The 24,567-nt window shown below is 35.2% G+C and overlaps 3 protein-coding genes across 10 annotated transcripts; 2 read left to right on the top strand and 1 right to left on the bottom strand.

Annotated features, from left to right (window-relative positions):
- Nucleotides 1-1,410: 1,410 nt before the first annotated feature.
- Nucleotides 1,411-9,675, bottom strand: LOC105212944 (F-box only protein 33). 3 transcript variants are annotated; one of them, XM_029040185.2, is made up of 10 exons: nt 9,572-9,675; nt 8,935-9,182; nt 8,525-8,680; nt 8,348-8,452; nt 8,057-8,288; nt 7,709-7,981; nt 7,564-7,638; nt 7,257-7,493; nt 7,010-7,190; nt 1,411-6,942 (listed from the first exon to the last, which is right to left on the bottom strand). In XM_029040185.2, the coding sequence occupies exons 2-9, from the start codon at nt 9,072-9,074 to the stop codon at nt 7,050-7,052; spliced, it is 1,359 nt and encodes a 452-aa protein (XP_028896018.1). In that variant the 5' UTR covers nt 9,075-9,182; nt 9,572-9,675; the 3' UTR covers nt 1,411-6,942; nt 7,010-7,049. The 3 variants fall into 3 exon arrangements, with proteins under 3 accessions (XP_028896018.1, XP_011183660.1, XP_011183645.1); XM_011185358.3 differs by having other exon boundaries at nt 9,496-9,652; XM_011185343.3 differs by having other exon boundaries at nt 9,481-9,642.
- A 279-nt stretch (nt 9,676-9,954) lies between these two features.
- LOC105212936 (cytochrome c oxidase assembly protein COX18, mitochondrial) lies at nt 9,955-11,376 on the top strand. The gene is made up of 4 exons (XM_011185330.3): nt 9,955-10,567; nt 10,622-10,897; nt 10,956-11,066; nt 11,126-11,376. Exons 1-4 carry the CDS (start codon nt 10,031-10,033, stop codon nt 11,351-11,353), a joined length of 1,152 nt encoding a protein of 383 aa, XP_011183632.1. The 5' UTR covers nt 9,955-10,030; the 3' UTR covers nt 11,354-11,376.
- Nucleotides 11,377-12,086: 710 nt separating this feature from the next.
- LOC105212916 (uncharacterized) lies at nt 12,087-23,305 on the top strand. 6 transcript variants are annotated; one of them, XM_054230321.1, is made up of 19 exons: nt 12,087-12,610; nt 13,613-14,543; nt 14,791-14,985; nt 15,281-15,562; nt 15,633-15,860; nt 15,923-16,186; nt 16,661-16,915; nt 16,975-17,226; nt 17,266-17,277; nt 17,337-17,783; nt 17,844-18,371; nt 18,432-18,617; nt 18,938-20,922; nt 20,983-21,103; nt 21,209-21,600; nt 21,681-21,836; nt 21,893-22,688; nt 22,776-22,952; nt 23,021-23,305. In XM_054230321.1, exons 1-19 carry the CDS (start codon nt 12,554-12,556, stop codon nt 23,164-23,166), a joined length of 7,410 nt encoding a protein of 2,469 aa, XP_054086296.1. In that variant the 5' UTR covers nt 12,087-12,553; the 3' UTR covers nt 23,167-23,305. The 6 variants fall into 6 exon arrangements, with proteins under 6 accessions (XP_054086296.1, XP_011183617.1, XP_054086295.1 ...); XM_011185315.3 differs by having other exon boundaries at nt 16,975-17,277; nt 18,938-19,345; nt 20,483-20,922; XM_054230320.1 differs by having other exon boundaries at nt 14,791-14,955; nt 16,975-17,277.
- The last annotated feature ends 1,262 nt before the right edge of the window (nt 23,306-24,567 follow it).

Below are 24,567 nucleotides of genomic sequence, written 5' to 3'. Positions count from 1 at the left end.
GGTATATTATGACAACCTTAAACTATATTCACATATTTTTTATTGCCAAATATCGGGAACGTTGATATTGCCAATTTTGCATAGGTCCGCAAAAAAACGGCCTCTTTCAGTGAGAACGATATCTCTAGACCAAATATCGGGAACGTTGATATTGCCAATTTTGCATAGGTCCGCAAAAAAACGGCCTCTTTCAGTGAGAACGATATCTCTAGACTGAATCATCTAAAATGTAAAACCCAAATAAATTTCATTAATATAATAAATAATCTAGTGATTGATCGAAGGAATTAGCAAACATTTTTTTTGACAAAACAGCGGCTACTCAAAGCAAAAGGTTAGATTTTCGACCAAAATTCGGGTCTTTAATTGTTTATAAAAATAAGAAATTTTCATCGGATGGGGAAATCCTTCGATTAATTACTAAAAAATATAGTTAAGAAGCTTGTGTAAAAATTTCAGACCGATCGGTTCAGCCGTTTGTGAGAAATCTTGCTCGCCGACTTTGAAAATACCGTTTCGAGAAAAACGAGTTAAAAGTTTTGAAAGCACTTTACATGTAGTCGGCGCGCCTTCACTAATGTGTCTATAACTTCGAAAATATCTATTTTTTGAAAATCCTAACTGTATATAACCCCTTAAATAAGAAGTAATTTGCAGACGAGGACTTTAGGTTCTAACTGATTTTACTTCTTGTTTTAACTGATCTTTAATAATATGGTGTCTTATGCGACATTTTTGTTTACTCCCGTACATACTGTTATTACAACAAACTCCAATTAATTAAGAAAACATTATTTTTTTTCAATGGAAATTAAAATGATTGGTTTTTATTTAGTTTATTTTACATAATTAAAACAAATACTTAATAATTATCATCGCAAAATACATTTTATTTAAATTCATATGGACAATGCGCAGAACACAGATCACATATTGGCATAAGCTGCTCTGATTGTAGAATTAAATAAAAGCTATTTAAAATTAATTCATAAAAATGTAAAGTAAATAATACAAAATTTTGATTTTTCGAGTCATTAAGACTTTTAGATTTTTTGAAAACATTTACAGTAAAGCATTGTTATAAAAATGGCGGCGTCGTTTAAACCTAAGCACTGGCGACCGTAAAGGTGAAAGTAACTGTTACAACAGCTATTATAAAATTAAAAAAAAAATACATTTATTTCATAATTGTAAGTCTTGTTTTTAAAATAATCACACATGATTTAAAATTAGTTACAGTTTTAAAGAAACAGTAAAGAAGGTTTAGTGAATGATTGAAAAGGAAACAACTCCTTTAAGGCAAGTTTAGAACGTTGTGAAGGATAGAGAACGACTTTTAGAATGATTTCATACATACAAAGGTAAATGTATGAGCATTTTTTCCACACGTTGGTAGCTTGTCGAAACACATCTTTACTGTCGCTAGTAGGCAAATATTTGCTTAAAATTTCCATTTGACTAAATTTTTTTATATATTTCTTTTTCATCATAATTTGATTATTTTACCACTACGATTTTTGACAATTTTTGTTACTTATGCAATAATAGTTATAAATAATAAATAACGCTGAATGCTATTATAATTCAATTGAGATTTTGTCTTTATTATTTTCTTGCTTTAAATTGCACGTAATGTGATTTTTTCACTTGCTAACACTCAACTATCGCCATTTTATATATGTAGTATGTATGTAATTGCGATTAACAGTAAAGACGGTTTATTCGGAAATTCGAGCTTGAATAATTCATGCCGTTACTCTCGTATAATTCAGTTTTTTTTTCTGGGGTGTTTTACTTATTTTTACTTCAAATCTTAATTTTTCGGATGTGTTGTTTATCATTTCTCCGTTTAATTTGATTATCACAGCTCCACTTAATGATTTTATCATTTCTTATCATTCATGTTGTTGTTATAACAATTATATATGTATCTACATTTTGTATATATATATATATCTATGTATATATAAGGATGTAAGTGTTTGTGTATATATACATACATAGTATATCGGTGTCGGTAATATTTGTTGTTAATATTTTTTATTTGCTTAAATTGATTTTCTTATAAGCGTATGCAGTATGTCTTGACGACCTTTGTTACCACTATTCACATTCAATTTCAGAAGTACATAGCTCTCTAATTGCATAATCATATCCATTTAAAGTATGTTCGCAAACGATACATTTCAGTAAAAATCAAGAATCAAGTGTAGAAACTGGGTTTTATAGGAGACCGTAAATAGTTTAAAGTCTCAAGGTTTCGCAATGTCCAACAAGGTATTTTTTGTTTGCTCAGACATGCTGACCTATGCTAACCTAACTCAACATTCTTTCAACCATACTGACTTAACTTAATAAAAAGAAAGTAAAATAATAAATAAATTAAAAAATAAAATACCGAATTTCTTGTTAAAATATAAATAATTTAGAAATTTATTTAACACATTTTACGTATAAAATAATATTGAAATGGTATATCTTTGTTTAATTTTCATATTACAAAATTGTTATTCATCTTGAATACAATAATATTGACAAAATAATATTTTTATTGAATTTTTTGGAATTTTATTAAGTTTTTTTTATTTGATGTTCTTGCTTTCTAATGAAAGATATCGTTTTAACACACATTTATATAGTCTTGAACAGTTTTCTAATAATACCAAAAATATTAAACCTAAACATTGAAATCAAACGATGACAAAAATATTGAATACATAAGTATATATAAAAATTTCACAAAATATTTGTGCAGCTCTTTCAACTATGAAAACCAAAAATATTGCGAATCTGTAATCTTTTAATTTCTATTAATTTTTTTTTAACATTTAAAGTTTTAAATGCGTAGCGCAACTATACCAACATTGTCTATCATTCTTATCTAATGACAAGTTCGTATGTATATTTTTAACAATTTGCTATGGCACAATATGACAAAAGTGTTGCAAGAATAAATATCATTTGTTGAGAATATGTGAAATTCATATTGTTTACCGGAGACAAGGCATAAACTGGAAAATGTTTAAGAATACAGATTCACAATTTTTTTGGATTGCTCAGTTTCAGTTTTTGTTTGTGTAACACTAGTAAACGAAATGCTCCCTCCTTCCTTATGTGTTAAGTCGTTTGATTTCAAGTTATAATCATTAAGGATCACATTGATTTATTGATTGCTGATTTTCTTAACATTTCCTATAGCACAATGTTGTTTATTTAACAATTTGGCAAACTTCTCATTCTCTTTTGCTGTTTGTTTTTTTTTTTAATATTGTTCTTCTTTAAAAGCTACTTTAAAAGCTCCAATTGCCAATTTACAATTCACAAATGTTATTACTATAATTGCTGTTGTTGTTGTTGTTCATGTTGTTGTTTCTTTTTTTTTTTAATTAAATAGTTAATATCACTTTAAACACTCTTTGTTTAGATGTTGCGTTTGCTTGTTTATGTAGTAGGTTGTTGCTTGCCGCTAACTGTTTGCTGTTATGGCGGACGCATATCACATATCAATTAAATTGCATAATATATACATATGCATGTACTTATGCACATACATACATACATACATATACGAGTACATTGGTACAATTGCATTGTGTACGTACTATATATGTACATACATATTTAAATTACCATTTGCCCTGACTGCATTTGTTCTTACTTTATTGACATACAGAAGCTGTTAATAAATTTGTTGTTTTTGTTTGTTGTTTGTCTTTCAATTCTCTCCTCTCTAAATTACTTGGTATTGATATATTCATAATTATACTTTCATCACAATTTGTTGTTGTTGTTTTCATAATGCATATTCTGCTTGTGTGTGTGTTGTTTTTGTTTTCGTTTTCATTTTTTTTTCGTGCATTTTGGTACTGAGTAGTTGGAATTTTTTCTAAGTTTGTACCACCGCTTAAGGTTCTTAATAAAAACAGGTTTATGCTGTTCAATTTCATCTTATATACACTTCTAACACGTTGTGTGGTATACTTTCAAACAAATATGCACACTTTACCACTTTACCAGCATCATTTGAGCATTGTTGACATTTGAGCTTATTATATGTAAAGGTAACTAACACATTTGCTGCACGATTGAGCAGAGAGCTTCTGTTAAAATAAATATAATTATAATAATACTAATTTAGATGGCCTTAAATTGTAATTGTAATTGTAATACAGTAAATAATAGATGTTTGTAATCATAATTACTTAGCTTTACACAGGTAAAGGTGACATTTGTAAAGTTACATATAAAATTACACATTTTTTACTTTGTTGTGCCTTTCAAAGATACTTTTAATATTAAGCATATATTTTATATTCAAAAAAAAAAAAAACAAGTGTTGTATATATTGGTAATGACATGGTATGACCGGTATTTATAATCATACAAAATTGTAGCATTGCGATTTTTCTTTTACATTCAGGCTGTTATAAAATGTGTATATCACTTTTGTAAAATGCTCTTAGGCTTATAAAAAGATTTGGAATGCTATATAATTAACATATAAGTTAAATAAAGATAATTTGAAAATTTATCAGACACATTATATGTACTTAAAAGTTGTTCGGAATACATGTAAAGTACTGAGTCTAAAGTTGTCTAATTTTTAATTAACTGTATTTTCGTTCTAAAGATATGTTTTGGTTTATACAAACATTATTCACGACCATATCAACGGTTTATTTGTAAAAGTGCCTAATACGAGACTGTCGTTCTTTTAAGCCTGCTTAGAATTGCTTCAACATATGTTGGTGTAAAATTTAGCTCTCTGCTCTTAGAATGCACATACATATCGTATCGATATTTGTTTCGTTTGTTAATTGCTGTCAACAGATTTTTACTTAACTAATCTAAACATTTTAATTATAATATTTGTTCTTCATTTTACAATGGATTTTGTTGTTGTTGTTGTCGTTTTTTTGTTGTTATTGCATTCTTAACGTATGCTGGCTTGCATAAAATCACAGCTTTGGTTCACATTAAACAAAATATTAATGTTGTTTTTTCTTTTTGTTTTTGCTTCTCCATATTTGTTCAGCTTTTGCTTTTCTTAGAGATTTCTATACATTTCAATTCGAACTCCATGAATTACGTCATTTAAATTAACTTTCGCGCGTTCTACTTCATCATCATCATCATCATCATCATCACATTCACATATTCATAATGGTCTTAAGTCTTTTGAATCTCGTTTACATTTGTAGAATGTTTACACACAGTTACATAAATAGATAGCATTATTAAACCAAAATTTTAACACCCATTTGACTCATTGACCAAATTACATACAAATAAGCGTTTCAGTTTGAACAAAAGTTTTGTTGTGTAAAATATATACTTTTGAATGCGTTCAGTATTTAACAAATGCACATGCCTTTTGGTTTTTGTTTACAGTTTCATAATGTGCAGTAGTTTATTAAATTATGTGTATAATAATTGTAGCAGTAGTAGTGTATAGTATGTGTATTGTGAACAAAAATGCGACTATAAAATTGTATGCTTGATAATTGCATCAATTATATAAAATTTAAATATAATACATATTACAAATTTTAATTTTCTATTGGTGCCTTTGGCCGTTGTTGTTAGACGGCACCGTGGCCTAAACTGTTGCTAATTTCTTAATTTGTTTGATATTCGATGTTATTTATATATTTACATACTAGCCTTTATGGTGTTCTCTTTTTCGTACGCATGTTAATACATTTTTTCGAAATAACTAAGATTAACTAGCATACATAGCTTCTGGTATAACAATTGTTGAGTTTTGAAATAATGATTTTAGGATGTAATTGTAACTATTCACGCAGTTAATAACATTGAAATCGTGTTTATGAACATAAATATAAGTATTAAACAATTTGGTTAATGGCAATAAATTAATTTAACGTCCACTTTATGTTATGTGTAACTGTTTTTCTTTTCGGCTCTTTAGTGATCCAATTATATAAACGTATAAGTCAAGTAAAATTATTTTCTTTATAGTTATTTTTTTTTATAAAACAAAAGGAATAAAATAATATGGAATATATGTGAGCTTTTCATATATAACACAATGCTTATTGTTGTATGTGTATATGTGGGCTTATATAAAAATTATGAAATAATTACGTTCGCTGTTTTAGTGAAATCTACATTGTTCTTGTTGTTACAATATTTCGGTGTGATATTCGTTACAATAAATAAACAATTCGAATGCTTTGAATAATATGGGATAATAAAATCTCTGGATAAGTCCGGCTTGTACAATAGTTAGACTTCCATAGCTCTTCTTAAATGTTGTGGCATTCCGTCACCGTTATTGTTCGATGTGGTTTTCTTATGGTTTCCATTGCAAATTAATTGTTTGCCGAAATATTTTCTTCGGGAGCGATTTGTGATTTAAGGATGTATATCCTTATCTTTATCTTTGTATGGTTTGTGTTTCATTTGAGTCAATGTTAATGTCATATATTTAAATACAAATTAATTTGTCCCCCTTTTTATCACAAGAGTGGTTGTTATTGTTTTTTCTTAAACTATAATCGCCTAAATATATATATATATATTTATATAGTAATGAATATGTAGGTAATTGAGTTTTGATGCTTCTACATTTTTCGTTTTTTGTGATTTTTATGCTAAATCTCGTACTTTCAAATATGGTTTTTCAAATGATAGTTGCTTGAATTTACCAATATTCTCGCTTTCGCTTTCGCTTTAACACGTATAGTGATTTAAAGATATTGAAAAAAATTATCACTGCAATGCTTTTAAAATTTCAACTTTTAGTTTTACTTTGGTTGTTGTTGCTGTTGTTTCTGTGAAGCTACATTGCTAAGGTATTTTCGCTATGAACGTCGTTTTTGCTCGCATATATGTTGTTTTGTTGTTGTTGCAAGTTGTTTTTAATACATATGTACTATTTTACATACTTTTTCTGTTCGTTATAATTCTATAGTTAACCTAAAATAATGATTACGCTTTTACTTGCTATGCGCTCGTATAGACCAAAGCAAAATTTGAAACTCACCTAATTCGCTTAAAAATTGTTTAAGTTGTTGCAATTAATTTTAATAGCCCATATCACGGCGCATGAGATCGAAGACGTATTTATCACGTACATCATCTGTCACTGGTATATAACCAAGTGCTGGATGTAGACTACTAGGGGGTACGGGTTCCCATTTTTGGCCAATCAAAGTATTGATTTCCTTTAAATAACATTCCAAATTTATAATGCACAACTTATTCTATAAAATCAAAGCATACGAGTTTACCTCAATGAATGAGTCCATGCTTGCTTCTGTTGGAGTTTCATCAATCATAGAAATTTCTAGGCGCTTAAGTGTAGGGCCGCGTAGACGTGAAATACCAACGATGTTATGAGGGTCTATAACATAGCCATGTATTACGATTTCCTCTAAATTTTTACAACGCCAAGCCATCATAACGAAGGGGTCTTGCCCGGAGCGTATAAACAAGTCCATCACTTTCTTATCGGAATGTTTGTATGCCTGGAAATAAAATACATTTTTTATATAATAAAGAAAATATTTTTTATAGATTTTTTTAAAATATACTAACTGAATCTATCCACTGAATACTCTTCAGCGTGTTGCTATTATTGATAGACATCCAATCTAAGGCATCTACGTTCATCTGAAACAATATTTGGATGTAACAATTAATACGCATAATAAAAGATTTGAAATCATCAACATTCTCTTACAAAGTCACAAAATAGCACTCGCAAATGTGTTATTGGCATATTACGGCGCAGTATGCGCACTTGCAGAACTTCAACCGCTTCAAAAGCGTATACCAATGACACAATCAAATCTATATTGGGAAAGGCGGCTCCGAATCTAGCCCAAGATGTATCGGATATGCCAGGATGTTGACGATTCAAACTGTGAATACAGATTAAGAACTTATTCAGTGGAAGTAATTCCATGGCATGCAACAGATCCTCGTTTAAACAATCGTAATCGAGCGATAAAGCCTAAATGGTTGATAGAAAAAACATTTCAGTTGTAAATATACAAATCAATTTAAATAATTTAAGTGAAAAATGCACCTGCAGTGATGAGCATTTTTGCAACAATGTAGGCTCTATGGTAGGTATAGTATAATTACAAGGGTCGAATTTAATTGAAGCCAGTGTTAACTGCAACAATGCGTCAGGTTTGCCTAAAGATTTTAGTATATCTATGCCATAGAAAGTTAAAGCTTCAATCGCACCCAAATCCAATATTTGACATGGAAAATTCTTGCGATTTAAGAACATTTTCAGAGGCTCCAAGAAACATCTGCAAAAGGAAATACGATAATGTAATCAGATTCGATGAATGAAAAGAGTTTATCTTACTGTTCAATATCGATAAGTTTCTCCTTATTTTTAATGCCAGGAGCGATGATGCCCACATTGCTTGTGGAAAAATGTAATCCTTGCATATTATTACAACGTGCAATCCTATAATTGAAGAAAATACTCGTTATATGGCGAAATAATATTTAAACATCAAATTTTTATATAGACACGTACCTGTATAGGATTTTTCTTACTTTCTCGATATGGAAAACGTTCATAAAGTCAAAATTAATGGTAACTTCAGTTGCCAAATTACAAAGGGTTTGGCGAAAAAACGTGTATTGTCGCTCATTGTTTATGTGCAATCTGAACTTAAAATTGTTGAAAAATCTGAAATACAGATAATACAGCGTTCAAAATAAATATTGATTTCTGGACAAATTATAATAACGGCTTTAACCAAAATGTAAACCAAGTTTCAAATATATATCGTATGTATAATGTGTATAAAGTTAAATACAAATTGGTTTTAGTTAGTTAGTCTTGTATCTATCTTATTTGTTGTCTGTTTTCCAACTACGTAAACATGTTTTACAAATATGTTATATCTATACATGTATGTAAAATGTATTTGCGATACACACCTTTTTTGGAAAAGCACCCCACGCCAGTGACGGCACGTCTGTGAAGCGTTTAATCGATCCTGCGGCTCCAGGTAATTGTATATTTTACCCAACACGAGAGAGGGTATTTGATCCCATGCTGGTAAGACACAGCGGTTCATGACTAGGCCCAAATTCAGCACTAACCGGATCAGGCTGTATTGTCACTTTTTGCCTTTCAAGTGCGTGCTGTCGCTTCAATTTCTACACGTCTGTTTTCACAGCTCCAACTACAACAAAAAAATGGTTCAATATTTCGTCACATCTGCCACCTAACTACCGTTAAATGAAATAGATATTTTCAAACGTTATGTTTCTATCAAACGGATTTTAATTGTTTTTTGTGTATTCTAATTTTCAATTGTTTTTGTATTTTTTTTTTTTTTGCAAAACGACACATAAATAACGACGCAAAAATGAATTGCTCAAAAATTGAAAACTAAAAATTTTGATAATCAATAAAAATTTCGAGTTTCACCCTTCTTTTACTTCCTTACAATTGTGTAAAATTTATGAAAGTTAGCATACCGTTTGTATTTCTACCTTTTTCGCCCTTTAGTAATTTTCTTTATTTAATTTGTACTGAAACGACTTTCCTAATGCGTCTTTTGCGAAATACCTTTTATTTTTGTGCATTAGATTTGCTTATAAGCTATTTTTTCATTTTATATCAACTCATATTCGACAAAATAAACACAACATTGCCAGACTATTTATAAAATAATAAGACGTCTACACGTATGAAAAATATTTGAAAATTTGAACAGACTTTATGGAAAAATTGTATATTTTATGTAATATTTATTATAATAGTTTTTATTTATTTTGCTAAGAAGTAGCACGGAGGTCATCTGTGAACTTAGGTGTTTCTTAGGCTTTTCGAACTTAAATATTTCTCGTAATGGTTTTTGTTTTTTTGATTACTTTTGCTTGAATTATATTTCACATAAAAATGTCGTTTTCCAACACTTACTTGAATGACATCTTAACCAATTGGTAAGAAGCTATCAGCTGTTTTTTGTTTTGGTTTTGTTTTCGTATAGCCAAATATTTTATTCTGTTTTAATAGTAATTAAATATGTTACATTTTAGAAGTTTACAAAGTAAAATTGTTCCACATATTCGCCAAAACCATCCCTTTCTCATATATGGGCGAACATTGTCGTCTTTTGGATCTAGTAGTAGTCTTTCAAAAAAATTGTCTGCGGACACAAATAACAACAAACCAACATGTTTGATGCGTTTACAACACCGCAGCTTCTCGGAAGCTGCAACTGCGACTACAATTGCAGGGACGCAAGTGCAGTCACCGTTCACAGGATTTTGGCTTACACTTTCACAAAGTACACCAGTAGCTTATATACAGGATGCACTGACAACGATACATGACTACAGCGGGTTGCCCTGGTGGGCCTCTATTGTTGCAACCACAATACTATTTCGTACTCTTATAACGTTACCATTGGCAATATATCAACATAAAATTATGGCGCGATTGGAGTTGTTGGCTTTGGAAATGTCGGCAATTGTGGCCGAGCTAAAAAAGGAGGCAGCCATAGCAATGAAGAAATTCAATTGGACTGAGAAACAAACAAGACTAGTATATAACCGGTCGGTGGGTAAATTAAATGGTGTGCTTGAATTATTAATATGAATTCTTATATTTTAGCTGAAGAAACAGTGGAATGCATTGGTGGTGCGTGAAAATTGTCATCCGGCAAAAACATTTATTGTATTATGGGGACAAATACCACTGTGGATATGCCAATCAGTAGCATTGAGAAATCTTGTTCATATGATGCCTGATCCAACAACATTACAGGCACAAATTATCTATACGGAAATGACAATCGGTGGTTTTGGTTGGATACCGAATTTAACAGAAGTTGACAGCTCATATATATTGCCCGTTAGCTTAGGTCTAATAAATTTGGGCATAATACAGGTAAGCAACTCGTTGCTTTACTATAAATAAAAGTATAAAATATTACACATTATTTTAGATGCAAACTATACTACGAAACCGTCCCACTACACGTTTGCAAAAATATGCGACCAATGTGTTTCGAGTATTGACCGTAGCAATGGTTCCTGTGGCTTGTTCTGTACCATCGGTAAAATGTTGAGATTTATGAAATGAATTTAAATGTCAACTGAGTTGATTTTATTTTAGGCTCTTTGCGTTTACTGGGTTGCTTCAAGCAGTTATAGTTTAGCGCAAAATCTCTTGCTTACTGCACCTGTTGTACGACGTGCAGTTGGTATTCCACACACGAATTCCGAAATTGAGAATCCTTATGAAAGAATATGGTTACGCATGAAAGCAGTGACCGCTACAAGCGAACAAAAAGCTGTGGTCAAAAGTACAAATGTAACAGAAAATGAAACAAAGTCTAAATAGAATATTGGTTCATAAAACCGAAATTTTATTATTTTATTTTATTTATATGTGTACGAAAATTGTGAAATTCATGAAAATATAAATTATTAAAGGTATCATCTCAAAGATAATTAAATTATTGAATATAAATTATAGCAACATACGCATATGCGTGTGTATGTACACATATTTTTGCTTGTAAATACGTATATTTTATAAATTTAAAATTGATTTACTGCTCTCACACTCAAACAAATCTCCGCATATACATACATATGTATGCACAAATTTTGCTATCAATTGAAAGAAGCGCATTTTTGTGCTCAATGCATTCACATAAATCTTCAATGTCTCTGATAAGCACACTTATATACGTTAGTAGATACATATGTATAGTAGAAAGGTCTAGAGATTGCCACTGTTGATAATCGATGCTGATTAGCTGAAGTCAAAACATTATAGCTTGTACGAAATGTTTTTGTTTATTTGTACATATAAGACTATAGAAATTTCGCATATCAATAATATTACACTCAAAATGACTTATAATTCTTTATAGGCGGAGCATCATGCTTTATGCGCTCCTAACTTGCTTTCCCATACGCATAATCATATGCACACTCATACATGCACTCACGAATTAAATGTTCTTGTATGGGTGTATACATACACACACATATATATTCATATTGTACATGCTCAACGAATCCATTGTACATCCATAAGATTCAAATTCTGCTCTCATTTCACTGGCACAGTCTTAATTGTCTCTAGCATGAGATACTGAGCCACGGACGCTTAATTGAAATTAAAACCGTTTGTTTGCTTTTAAAACGCAAATACTGTCGGCTGGGAAAACACGAACTCGATTGCCTAAAAGTACACGGGCACTTGTGTGTTTCTGTTTTCAAAAATATTTTGCGCTTTGATCAAGAGTTTCTTAGAAAATATACTATATCCCAATATCGCATATAGTAATATGCAAAAGTGTGTGTTTATTGGCTTCATTTAATTAAAAGGACTAGTATAGCAACTTGTTGCAAATAAGTGCCTTTTTAAAAATCTTATATATGTGCTTTTGTGCATACTTTTGAAAAATTAGTGAATTAATACAATCCAAGAAAATATTTGTGAAAAATTGTAAAAATAATATGTAGAGGTGCACATAAGTTAAAAAGTCAACCAATTTGTGAAAGTAAATCTTTTAAGATTGTAGTGAAAATGATTTCGAAGCTGTGGATTCTTATTTGCGCGACTCAACTTGTTATCATTAATGGTGTAAGCACTTGTTTGTATATATTTACATATGTACGTACATAAATTTGTGATAGGATTTTTTTTTGTTAAATAAATATGCGGTGAACATTATCAGAGTGAACAAAAATATTTAAACATTGATTTCTTCAAGCACATACACACATATGTATATAAGTATATACATATTTACTTATGCTTATATGTATCTGCAAGAGCGGCATATTTCACTGCATTGAAATGCAATGGATATGCTGTGATAATTTCTTTAAATATATGTATGTATGTATATTATTTAAACATTACTATTTTGGACTGCATCTGAGCGTTGATCTCAGTTATATTGATCACATTGATCAACATGTTTACGTCTAGAAGGTTAGTTTTGGGTCAAACGAATTCTCTTATCATCATTCTATGCGATTCGATTTTGTTCGTCTAGAATCTACACTGAACAGTAAGATTTGTTGAATGCATGAGAAATATAATAAATTTTGTAAAATTCCTGTTAAAGCTCTTACGAACGCTTGCGTTTGTCACACTCACTTAATCGAAGCCTTAATGTATGCTTTGATTTTTGTTGCCAATTTTCTTGCAAGCGCATTGTACAGATATTAAACATTGGCACTACTCAATGACTAGGGATCTCATAAAAACTTCCTTTCAAAGGCTTCTATCGTCTGAGTCTGAGTTGTAAAGCGAGTATGATGAATAAGAAAAACGAATAGCGTGGGAGTTTCATTCATCAGGCGTTTGTATTACTTTTCAACCGCTTACTCAGACCATAGGGTTTGCACGCGTTATTATCGGTTTTTATGCTGTTTACCAAGTACTTGACTCATACAATAAGCGGCAATTCGTAGCTGAGGCTGGCTGTGATATCGTCAGATTTCTTCGCCGGTACGGAACTGCTGATTATTATTTATTGTAATATATAGAAAACCTCATTTCATTGCAATCCATATTTAAAAGCCATTTTTTGAACAAGTCGGATATTATAAATATACGTTGAAATTCACATTACAGAACTATGACCCAGCTTTTACGGGTATAAAGACCAGACACCACCATCGCGCTTATTCAACTGTTGAGCAGGAGCCATATACAAATACGCAGCAGCAGCCGCCGTATGAATCTGGACCGACTACCAATTATGGCAATAGAAATTACGGTGTCAGTTCAGTGAGGTTATCAAATACATACCAACACCATGATGGAGCACACACTCACCAGCAGCCGTCATACAACCACCACCACCACCAACAGCCAAGTCAGCAACAACAACAGCAACATCAACAACAACAACAAACCTCGCAACAAGTTGACGCTTATCAGCAACGCGAATTACCGCTATATAATCGCAATGCACACGTGCGTCACTCACCATCGCCAACACAACGCTCCGAGCGCAGAGAGAACGTTTTGAGCGGCGTAGCCAACACTATACCAGACTACGGTACCGGTTGCCCGCCACAACACACAGGACCGGTGCCGTATGCTTATGATTGTCGGCGTTTTGTCAACTGCTGGCATGGACGTGGTCACATACAGAGCTGTGGTCCCGGTACGGTCTTCAATCCGGAAACTCTCGAATGCGATCGGCCGGACAAAGTTGTTTGCGGTGGTTCGCATACGAATGGCGAGCGCAGAGAGCAACAAACCACACTGCAAAGCGCAACGCAGCAAAACAAATATCGCGCCGGGCGTTTAATAGACGGGAGCACAGACAGCGTGCAATCACTTTGTCCGAATGGCTTCAGTGGTTTGGCGCCGCATCCAACTGATTGCACGAAGTTTCTGAATTGCGCGAATGGCAATACACACGTTCAAAACTGTGGACCCGGTACTGCTTTCAGTGCTTCGAAGAAGGTGTGCGATTTCAAGGACAAAGTTGATTGCAGCGATCGTGCGAATGCGGCATATGGAGCATCGAACAACCGGGATAGCCGTCAGTATGGTATGTACTTGCATGCATTTCGGGGTTTCGGGTTTTCCGGGTTTCGAGTATCGAAGAAGTTATTTCACTGTTTAGCAAAATTCTAAGTAAATATAGGGCTTTTTTCTAAATTTGTTTTGCTATAAAACCAAGACCCCAATTTAAAAGAAAATTTAGAAGATTGTGTAGTATTTCAAAATAAAATCATTAAGGGTTAGGAAGGGCTATACAAGTGACTGCTAACAAATAAATGTATGAACACATGTAGATGAAGTGTTTTGTCCTGCCGGCGCGAGTGGTTTATACCCACATCCTTACGACTGCACGCGTTTTCTCAATTGCGCACACGGCCAGATGGCGATACAATCCTGTGGACCTGGTACAGCCTTTGATCCAGCCAAGTTGATATGTGATTTCCTGCATAAAGTTAACTGTACGAGTACAACAACAATCAAGCGTAAATATGAGTGTAAATGAATGGTGCTCGCTTGTCCATTGTTGCAACTGAACGCATTAGGCCGGCGCATTACTAACAACAAAAACAAAAACGTTTCGAACGCATGCATCAAAATCAATTTCCATATGAATCACCTAATTTCTTTTAATGAAATGAAAAAAAAAAAACAACCATTGCTTATCGCATTACGCTGGCTTTTGCTTTCTCTTAGAAATAAAAAGAAATATTTATTATACATATAGATATGTTTATTACCTAATACTGTATATTTATCACGAAATACAATCGATTGTATTTTAAGCCAATTTAAACTATGTGGACACGAGTGTCAAGCAGAATGCGTTGGAAGGAGAAGTGGCCAAGGAAGAAGGTGATATATTCTGTCCACCCGGTGTGTCCGGACACTTTCCATATCCTTTTGATTACACCAAATTCATAAACTGCAAAAATGGCAATACGGCGATACAAAACTGCGTGTCTGGCACTGCGTACAGCATATCGAGGAATTACTGTGAATCCAAAGAGAATATGCCTCGCACCGATCACGTCGCGTATATAGTGTCCGAAGTGAGTTATGAATATTGTAAGTGTCGCCGTAGAAGTCTGCTCTTCGAGTGCTCTGCTTAAATTCATTATTCTCGTAATTTACACAGCTTTGACGATTGTCAGTTGCCCACCATCCACCGATGGCCGACACTTATATCCATATGATTTCACCAAATATGTAAGCTGCCGACAAGGACATATGAGCATAATCGCTTGTGCAGCGCAAAATGTATACAGTTTCTCTGAGAGGAGATGTCTGCCTGAGCATCAAGTGAATATCGGCGATCGCGTACGAAGTGCTTGGGAACTTCAATATAACGTCGAGCACACTGTTTGTAAGTTTGGGTTCATGAAAATTTAGGCTTTCTTTAAAATGCACCTCAAATTCGACTTATAGCCAAGAGTGCCGCATTAAATCACTTGAATGAGTTGCTTGAGTGCCCCCAAGGCCAAACTGGCTTGTACCCGCATCCTTTTGATTACAAAAAATATCTGCAATGTCTTGACGGTAGGTTGACCATCGAAAGTTGCGCTTCGGGCTATGTTTTCAGTTTGTCTTCAAAACACTGTGATCCAAAAGATTTGGTTAGCAGCAATGAACTGGTACAACTAACACATGATATTGGACAGATTACTGAATCTGCAGAGGAGAATGACTACTGTGAGTGTGAAGGAGTTTGCGGTTGGACATTTGTGTCTGCATGTATGATTCCCGAATTTAGTTAAATCACGTTTGTCATGTGACCCACCACCACCAGTTTTTAGATCAATTCACTTTTCATATTAACTGAGGGATCAAATTTTGAAATTGTACTGATTTGTTTATGCTATATGAGGGTTTATATCTATGGTCAAACTGGTTCAAACTTTTCAATTCCGCAAAACTCTTTATTATTAAAGTATCCGTTTTTATATTATGAAAATTAAGGTTATGTTTTTTGGGCTTTGAAACCATACTAAGCCTCTGGATTGGTAGATAGTTCACTACAAATTGTCTGATGTGAATCAAAAAAACTTAGTGGTGAAGAAATAAAAATAGAAATGTAACTAAAATTCGGGGTTCATATATACAAACACATATATCAAGATATGATATTGGAGAAGTTTTAACTTACACATGTCACTCCATATACAGTTAGTAATAATCCGGGAGGCATATACTTGCTGTGCCCCCAGCATGTAAGAGGACTCTTCCTATATCCTTTCGATTGCACTAAATACTTGGGGTGTCGCGATGGTCAAGGACAAGTAGAAAACTGTGTTGCTGATAAAGTCTTCAGTATATCGCGTAGGGAATGTATTAATCGTAATCATGTTGATGCATATGATCGCGTCGAATATTTAAGTGAAGTTTCGCATGAATTCTCAACAGAATTGAAGGGAACTAAAAGTGAGTTCACAATTTGGGTTCAGATAAATACACATATAAATAAATGTTGATCTTCCTAGATCAATTGTATGAGCCCAACTGTTTGGGTTTGGGTGCTGACGGACTATATCCACATGCCTACGATAATACGAAGTTTATAAAATGTGTAGCTGGACAGGCAACCGTTGAGGTTTGCAACAACGGAATGATTTTTAGTAAATCCAGAAAATATTGCGATTATGCACGGAATGTTTACGAATATGATAGTGGAAATGATGGCTATAATACATTAACTAAGGATCACTGGGTTCAAGATAACACAAATACATTAACTAAGGATCACTGGGTTCAAGATAACACAAATACATTAAGTGAGGGCAAAAGTAAGTAAGCTTCTTTCCTTGAAATATCTTCCAACTACTCACTGGAAACATATTCTTAGCTGCGGACGATGGTATAGACGTGCACATTGTTTGCCCACCTAATTCGGTGGGGATGTATCCGCATCCAAATGATTGCAGGAAATTCTTTTCATGTGCCAATGGTATAGCACATATCAAGGACTGTAGTCCGGGTACTGCGTGGAGTGTAGAGATGGAAGTCTGTGACTTTGAGAAAAATGTAAATTGTACGGGACGCACGAAACCATATACAGCGGATGACAGTGTATTAACAGAGAACAAGGTGTCATGTCCATTTAATGCAAATGGTTTATTCTTACATCCATTTAATGCTTATCAATACATTGAGTGTACAAATGGTGAAACTAGTCTACGAAAGTGTCCACCAGGAAGTGTGTTCAGTATTTCGAGGAGGTTGTGCCTCGTAGAAGAACAAGTCACTAACTTGGATCATGTAATGTGTATACAAGAATATATAACGGATATTAGTGAGTACTTATAAAGAAAATTATTACTATACTTGAGCTACAGTTTTGTTGATCTTGCAGCTCTGCATTATAATTACGTCATCTGTCCGGCGAACGCACTTGGCTACTTCATTTATCCTTTTGACGGATTACTATTTATTGAATGCAAGGCCGGTCATACAATCATACAGAACTGTGGACCGAATATGTTATTTAGCTTATCAAATATGATTTGTATACCCTCAGCCGAAGCAAAAGACACGGATCATATGTGGTTAAGTTCAGTCGGACAGAGTGCTTATAATGGTTTTGCTGCTTATGACCATAGTCGAGATTGGGGTGCAGTAGATACGACGGGTTCGGGTGCACACACTCTCAACATTGAACACACCGTTCAGACCGCAGCATGTCCAGCTGATGCCACAGGTCTTTACCCTCATCCAACTGACTGCACAAAATATTTACGATGTGCCAATGGCATCACTTATATAATGGATTGTGGTCCTGGTACAGCTTTCAATGCTGCACTCGAGGTGTGTGATTTTAAAGAGAAAGTTGACTGTCCACATAGTGTGGAGTTTAATAATGTAGCTTTGGGCCATAGCAGAGGTGAATTTTTGTGTTATGAGTTTGATGCCTTTGTTATATAATAAAAAAATCCTCATATAGATCCTATCAGTCAGACCATTGCATGTCCTGAAGGCGCCACTGGTTTATATCCTCATCCTCTGGATTGTAGAAAGTTTCTTAATTGCGCTAATGGCATAACAAATATACAAGATTGCGGTCCCGGCACTGCCTGGAATGCAAAACTGGAAACTTGCGACTTTATAAAGAACGTCGATTGTTCAGATAGTAAGTGGCACGGCCAAGGTTCCCCTATAAATTATATAGTATTATTAAGTTGTATTATATTTAACTGTGCAATCAATTAATTGAATTTGAAATATATAGAATATTTGCAAAAACAAAAAGTGAAAATGTTGTGTGTTTGGTCATGTTGTTATTTTTCCTCTAAATTTGTCAGAATTCATTAAATCCTAAATATATTCAGAAAATGTTGGCCGTTTCGACATATTGATTTTTTTATTCAAAATTTGTCATAGTTCCACGGATTCTAAATATAATAATCAATACCATTGGTACTAAAAAAACATCTCACCATTTCGTTTCAGCTCACAACGTTTATGGACATAATCCCAATACTAATTACCAATCTCCGCCAGCACAATCAAACTACCGGGGTTCAACACAAATCGGCTGGAGACAGCAATACGATGAGCATAGTAGTTCTTCTCAGCGAGGAACTGCAAACGATAGACGAGCTTATGGTAGTGGTTCATCAGCGGGCAACCATGGAGATCGTTGGTCCAACATGGACGTGCAGCGCCCTATACCTGGTGACGCAACTTACAGTGGTACATATAGTGCGGATTACGATCGACAAGAGCGTCTACCTACATACGGCAGAGAATTACAACAAAGCAGTGGTTCAAGTGATTGGATCGCTGCTGGCTCTGCAATTGATCGTCAAACGCCTACACAAAGCGTTATCTACGAAGAAGGCTCACTGCAACCAAATCGTAATTATAATACTTTCAGCACATATACCACTCCTCTAGCACCTTTCAAACCCGAGCCCATACCTACTTCATCAGTTAATACTAATTTAGTTGCAAATGAGGAAACGAACATTTACTATGCACAACCCGTTGGCTCTGGAGAAAATACTGAGGAAGTATTTGACGATCCTAAAATAACTACACAATCCTCAAATCGTTCGCCATTTGTTCCAAATAACAACAATTTCGAACAAAACCCTAACAAATGGATTGCAATACCTAATCAAGTGCTTTTGCCACCGAAGCGCACTACTGAACCGCAAACGGAATCACAAGATTTTCCGTCACAAAATATCTTTACACCAGGATCTTATATTACGCCCCCACCCGGAGATACCCGTAGTTCTCCGGTGGATGGTCCGACATTTGTACCGCAAAACAATTTTGATTCTTCTAACCTATATGGCGGTTTGCAACCCCCGCCACCACCAGCTCCCACAATCGCTCAAACTCCATTACCCCATATTTCAAACCCTATTCACAAATTGGAACCATCGAATCCAACCAAAGGTCGACCCTCCGGTAGATCCATAGACGAAATCGAACCTATCAGAGCTTTCAGCACGAATGCTCAGGGTAAACCACATTTACTTTCTTCTCCTTCTAGCTCGAATGTTTATAAAACAGATATTTCCACGAGTACACCTGCAACTTACCTTCAACCACCTGCATTACCCACACCTGCTGCTGCCACTGCAACCAAACCTTATTCGACGGCTTCAACACGTTTAAAGCCTGTCCCTGTACACAATTTGCTACAAAATACAACTATAGCAATGTTTCCCAAAGACCCCCACTATAGTGGTTCATATTCAAATGTTGTGCATGCAAGTCCCCCTAGGTCTGTTGATTTTCAAGACGTGCAGAATTCGGAAGATTTGGTTATGGCTGATGCTTTGCGTCTACTTCTGCGTCCCTACTTTAATCGTAGTGGTACTATTTCAGAAGAAAATGCCGACATAGCCGAGTCTCATATAATGAAGCTCTCGCCCACACTAACTTCACACACATCCGTCATAACTGCATCAACAGATAGGACTAGCAAAAACTCACCAGTTGGTGCGGAAAATGAAAAGGAGGTTGAACTTATACTTGCAGGTGAGCAACACAGTTTGACCACAATCCCAACCCAGAACAGCACACACGATACACGTACTGAGTTTTATTCTAAAAATACAAGACAAGAATCGAAGACTAATTCCAATTGGCACAATCACGAACATAGTCGCGAATTTCATCGTAAACATCCAAATTTACTCAATCCCTTTAATGAGGACGAACAAACAACTACTCATACACATCATCGCCACAGTCATAATAGGGCGTATCATCAGAGACATCCTGAACTACCAAATCCGTTTGCAACACCCGAAGCACCACAGAGCACCACCAATTTTGAATTGAGTAATACAAATGTACCAAATCCACATGCAGAGTCCACGACTCCATTCAGTGTGAGACCCGGCACAGATGTGAGGGTAGGAGATACTGATTGTCAGTTTGATTGTGGAAATGGCAATTGTGTAAAAACTCATGACGTGAGTATAAGTAAATTCACCATCATAATGTTCATTATAATTTAACAAGATTCCTCATAGGTTTGTAACGGTATCAATAATTGTGGCAATCGTAAGGATGAAGAGAACTGCAAACACTTGGGTTATGAAGTACGTCTGACTGGAGGTGAAACTTCGAACATGGGACGTATTGAGGTTAAATGTACGTATTGAATTTCTAAATTACTTGCCGCTGTTTTTTTTATTGTGAGACCCTACTTTTGTTAAACCGGATAACAATTATTGTTATTTGTTTATCTTTTGACAGTACTTGGTAAATGGGGCTACGTGTGTGACGACAAATTCGGTCTAAGTGATGCTGAAGTGGTGTGTCGAGAATTGGGCTTCAAATTGGGAGCCAGCGAAGTACGCGGCTTCTCATATTATCCACCAACAACGGCGGACGTATCATTTGCGATGGACGAAGTGGAATGTCGTGGCGATGAAGCGTCACTAAAAGAGTGCAACTTTAAAGGTTGGGGTGTTAGCAACTGTGGACCCGACGAAGTGGTCGGTGTGGTTTGTAAGGTGCCACAACTTAAATGCCCCAACAACTATTGGCTATGCAGCACCTCACAAGAATGCATACCACCAGCGTTTCTATGTGACAATACACCAGATTGTGCTGATAAATCGGATGAGAGTGAGAATGTTTGCAATGTACGAATTGAGTGGAAAATCCGATTCTCTTTTAAAAACCCTCTATGTTTGTACGTTAATTGGTATGGTATTTTTTGTAGTCTCCCATCAAATATCGACTGCAAGGCGGCCCCAGTCCCAACGAGGGACGTCTCGAAGTACGGTATCGTGGTGAGTGGGGAACTGTATGCGACGATGATTTCGGCCTGAAGGAGGCACAAGTTATGTGCAACTCAATGGGCTTCTATGGAACAACGGTATGTGTAATATTTTGTTGTTGCGCACATTGAAATGACATATAAACATTTTATAGACCATAGTTAAGAATAAATATGGGCCTGGGAGCGGACCCATTTGGTTGGATCAAGTCTCTTGCTATGGCAATGAAACCACACTGGATCAGTGTAATCATTTTACATGGGGCGAACATAATTGTAATCACACCGAGGATGTTGGCTTAAAGTGTACACTGGGTGTACCACCTCAAAAGATCGTCACACCGCCACAGGTGAACGATTATGAGAACACACAAAGAGAATTGGATGAAACACAACAACAATTAGAAGATATTGGCTTATTTTCTGAGCAATGGGAGCGTAAGAGCAAGGCGGTGGGCGAGCAAAGACGCTGTGGTCAGTTCAAAAACGATATTCTCGACGAATATTCACATCCCGAAGAGCGTGTTGTGAACGGTAGCATTGCGAAGCGTGGCCATCATCCCTGGCAAGCTACAATACGCACACGTGGCAGAGGTGGCATATCGAGCCATTGGTGTGGCGCCGTACTGATTTCCTCCAGACATCTGCTAACTGCTGCGCATTGCCTCGCCGGTTATCCAAAAGGAGCCTACCTTGTGCGCCTGGGTGATCACTATGCGAACATAGCAGAATCCTCGGAAGTTGATTCGTTCATTGAGAACTGGTATGTACACGAAAAGTTCCGTGATGCCACCCATATGAATAATGATATTGCTGTGGTTGTGTTGAAAACGCCGGTGAAATTCAACGATTACATTCAACCGGTGTGCCTACCGAACAAGGGTGCAGCGCTGGAAGAGAATCGCAAATGCACAATATCCGGCTGGGGCTCCATAAAGTCCGGTGTTTCGAGTAGGTTGCGATTTCTATAAAAACATAGTTTTATAGAAAAATCTAAACACTATCTTTTATTTCTTTTTAAACCTCATATAAATACAGCACCCTCAAATATTCTTCGCGCAGCTGAATTGCCAATTTTGTCCGATGAAGTGTGTAAACAAAAACATGTCTATGGCTCATCTCTCACTGAGGGCATGTTCTGTGCCGGTTATATGGATGAGAGCGTCGATGCCTGCGATGGGGATTCCGGTGGCCCGCTGATCTGTCATGATGAAGGTATGTTGTACATTGTAATATTTACTAAATCTATTCAATCCAAATGTTAAATGTTTGCTTACCTCTAGATGGTGAAACCTTGTATGGTATAATTTCATGGGGCCAACACTGCGGTTATGCAAATAAGCCGGGCGTTTATGTGCGCGTCGAGAAATATGTCGATTGGATATTGGAAAAAATCAATTTTTCCATGCAAAAGAATAATAAATTATAAAAAACTCAGTTAAGATATTCTAAAATTTTTATACTCTTATATACTTATTAGTTTAGAAATGCTTGCATGAAAAATGTATGTAACAAAATGTATATAGACAAAATAAAGGGAAATGCAAAGTGAAATTACAAAAAAAATATTTATGAAGTCATCCTTTAGTTTTGGAGATTTTGTTTGAAATTTTTTAGGTAAACATTTCAAGATGTTTTAAATCTTGGCTTTGTTTCTCATTTATTATTAATTCCTGCCGTAATGCAGAGGTTGGACTGGCACACAACCGGTCTGTGATTCTAGGTTGAATTCAAGTCTTCGAACAAAGTCGTCCAAGTATCTTCAACTGCCCCTCGTCCCTCACTAGAACCTTTAACACTGAGAATGCTTTGCGGGAAATCTATCAGCTGTTCGTTTTTAAATTCGTAGAGTGCCAGCACTACAACGGAAAGTAACCTTTTAGCGGAAGAAATGTTTCCAGTATCACATCTCATTTCACCACCTTCCTTTCAGCGACTAATTGGAATATTATATTATACCAGAGCAATCTTGAAAGATCCATAAAAACTTATGTATATAATAATGTATTCCACTCTTTCTTTATCTCTCGTTAAATATATTTCATTTTTAGGTGTACACTTATATATTAGGTATTAAGTTGTCCAATTTTCTTATAGAATAAGAGTTTTCTTCTTCTTCTTCTTGACTGGCGTAGACACCGCTTACGCGGTTATAGCCGAGTCCACAACAGCGCGCCAACGCATCTCTCCTTTTGGCCGTCTGGTTATACCAAGCGAAGTCAGGTCCCTCTCCACCTGGTCCTTCCATCGGCGTGGAGGTCTCCCTCTTCCTCGACTTCCACCAGCGGGTACTGCATCGAAAAATTTCAGAGCTGGGGCACTTTCGTCCATTCGAACAACATGACCTAGCCAGCGTAGCTGCTGTCTTTTTATTCGCTGGACTATGTCTATGTCGTCGAATAACACATACAGCTCATCACTCCATCGTCTGCGGTATTCGCCGTTGCCAATGTTTATGGGACCATAAATCTTCCGCAAAATCTTTCTCTCGAAAACTCCTAGTGCCGTCTCATCGGATGTTGACACCGTCCACGCTTCTTCACCATAAAGTAGGACGGGAATGATGAGGGACTTAGGGTAGAGTTTAGTTTTTGTTCGTCGAGAGAGGACTTTATTTTTCAATTGTCTACTTAGTCCATAGTAGCACCTGTTGGCAAGAGTGATTCTGCGTTGGATTTCAAGGCTGCCATTATTAAGAGCTTTACTTCAAGATTTCAGAAATTTGAAACTACAACAACGATAGAGCCAAAAGAAATAGGGTTCCGAATCGCCAACTTCACTTATGGTTTATGTATGAGCTTTAAAGCTCAGTACATTTCAAGATCACAGA

This window comes from Zeugodacus cucurbitae, chromosome 4 (assembly GCF_028554725.1).
Source record: "Zeugodacus cucurbitae isolate PBARC_wt_2022May chromosome 4, idZeuCucr1.2, whole genome shotgun sequence".
Taxonomy (NCBI): domain Eukaryota; kingdom Metazoa; phylum Arthropoda; class Insecta; order Diptera; family Tephritidae; genus Zeugodacus; species Zeugodacus cucurbitae.
Note: the sequence above shows the minus strand (reverse complement) of the source record. Positions and strands in the feature narration are given on the sequence as shown.

What these genes read in the sequence shown, in the direction of transcription:
- LOC105212936 (XM_011185330.3), top strand. Translation starts at nt 10,031, where the DNA reads ATGTTACATTTTAGAAGTTTACAAAGTAAAATTGTTCCACATATTCGC. An exon ending in GACTAGTATATAACCGGTCG is followed by an intron (nt 10,568 to 10,621) that starts GTGGGTAAATTA and finishes CTTATATTTTAG; the next exon opens with CTGAAGAAACAGTGGAATGC. An exon ending in TAAATTTGGGCATAATACAG is followed by an intron (nt 10,898 to 10,955) that starts GTAAGCAACTCG and finishes ACATTATTTTAG; the next exon opens with ATGCAAACTATACTACGAAA.
- LOC105212944 (XM_029040185.2), bottom strand. Translation starts at nt 9,074, where the DNA reads ATGAACCGCTGTGTCTTACCAGCATGGGATCAAATACCCTCTCTCGTG. An exon ending in AAACTTATCGATATTGAACA is followed by an intron (nt 8,289 to 8,347) that starts GTAAGATAAACT and finishes TTCCTTTTGCAG; the next exon opens with ATGTTTCTTGGAGCCTCTGA. An exon ending in GAGTGCTATTTTGTGACTTT is followed by an intron (nt 7,639 to 7,708) that starts GTAAGAGAATGT and finishes ATATTGTTTCAG; the next exon opens with ATGAACGTAGATGCCTTAGA.
- LOC105212916 (XM_011185279.3), top strand. Translation starts at nt 12,554, where the DNA reads ATGATTTCGAAGCTGTGGATTCTTATTTGCGCGACTCAACTTGTTATC. An exon ending in TAACGTCGAGCACACTGTTT is followed by an intron (nt 15,861 to 15,922) that starts GTAAGTTTGGGT and finishes TTCGACTTATAG; the next exon opens with CCAAGAGTGCCGCATTAAAT. An exon ending in AGAATATATAACGGATATTA is followed by an intron (nt 17,784 to 17,843) that starts GTGAGTACTTAT and finishes TTGATCTTGCAG; the next exon opens with CTCTGCATTATAATTACGTC.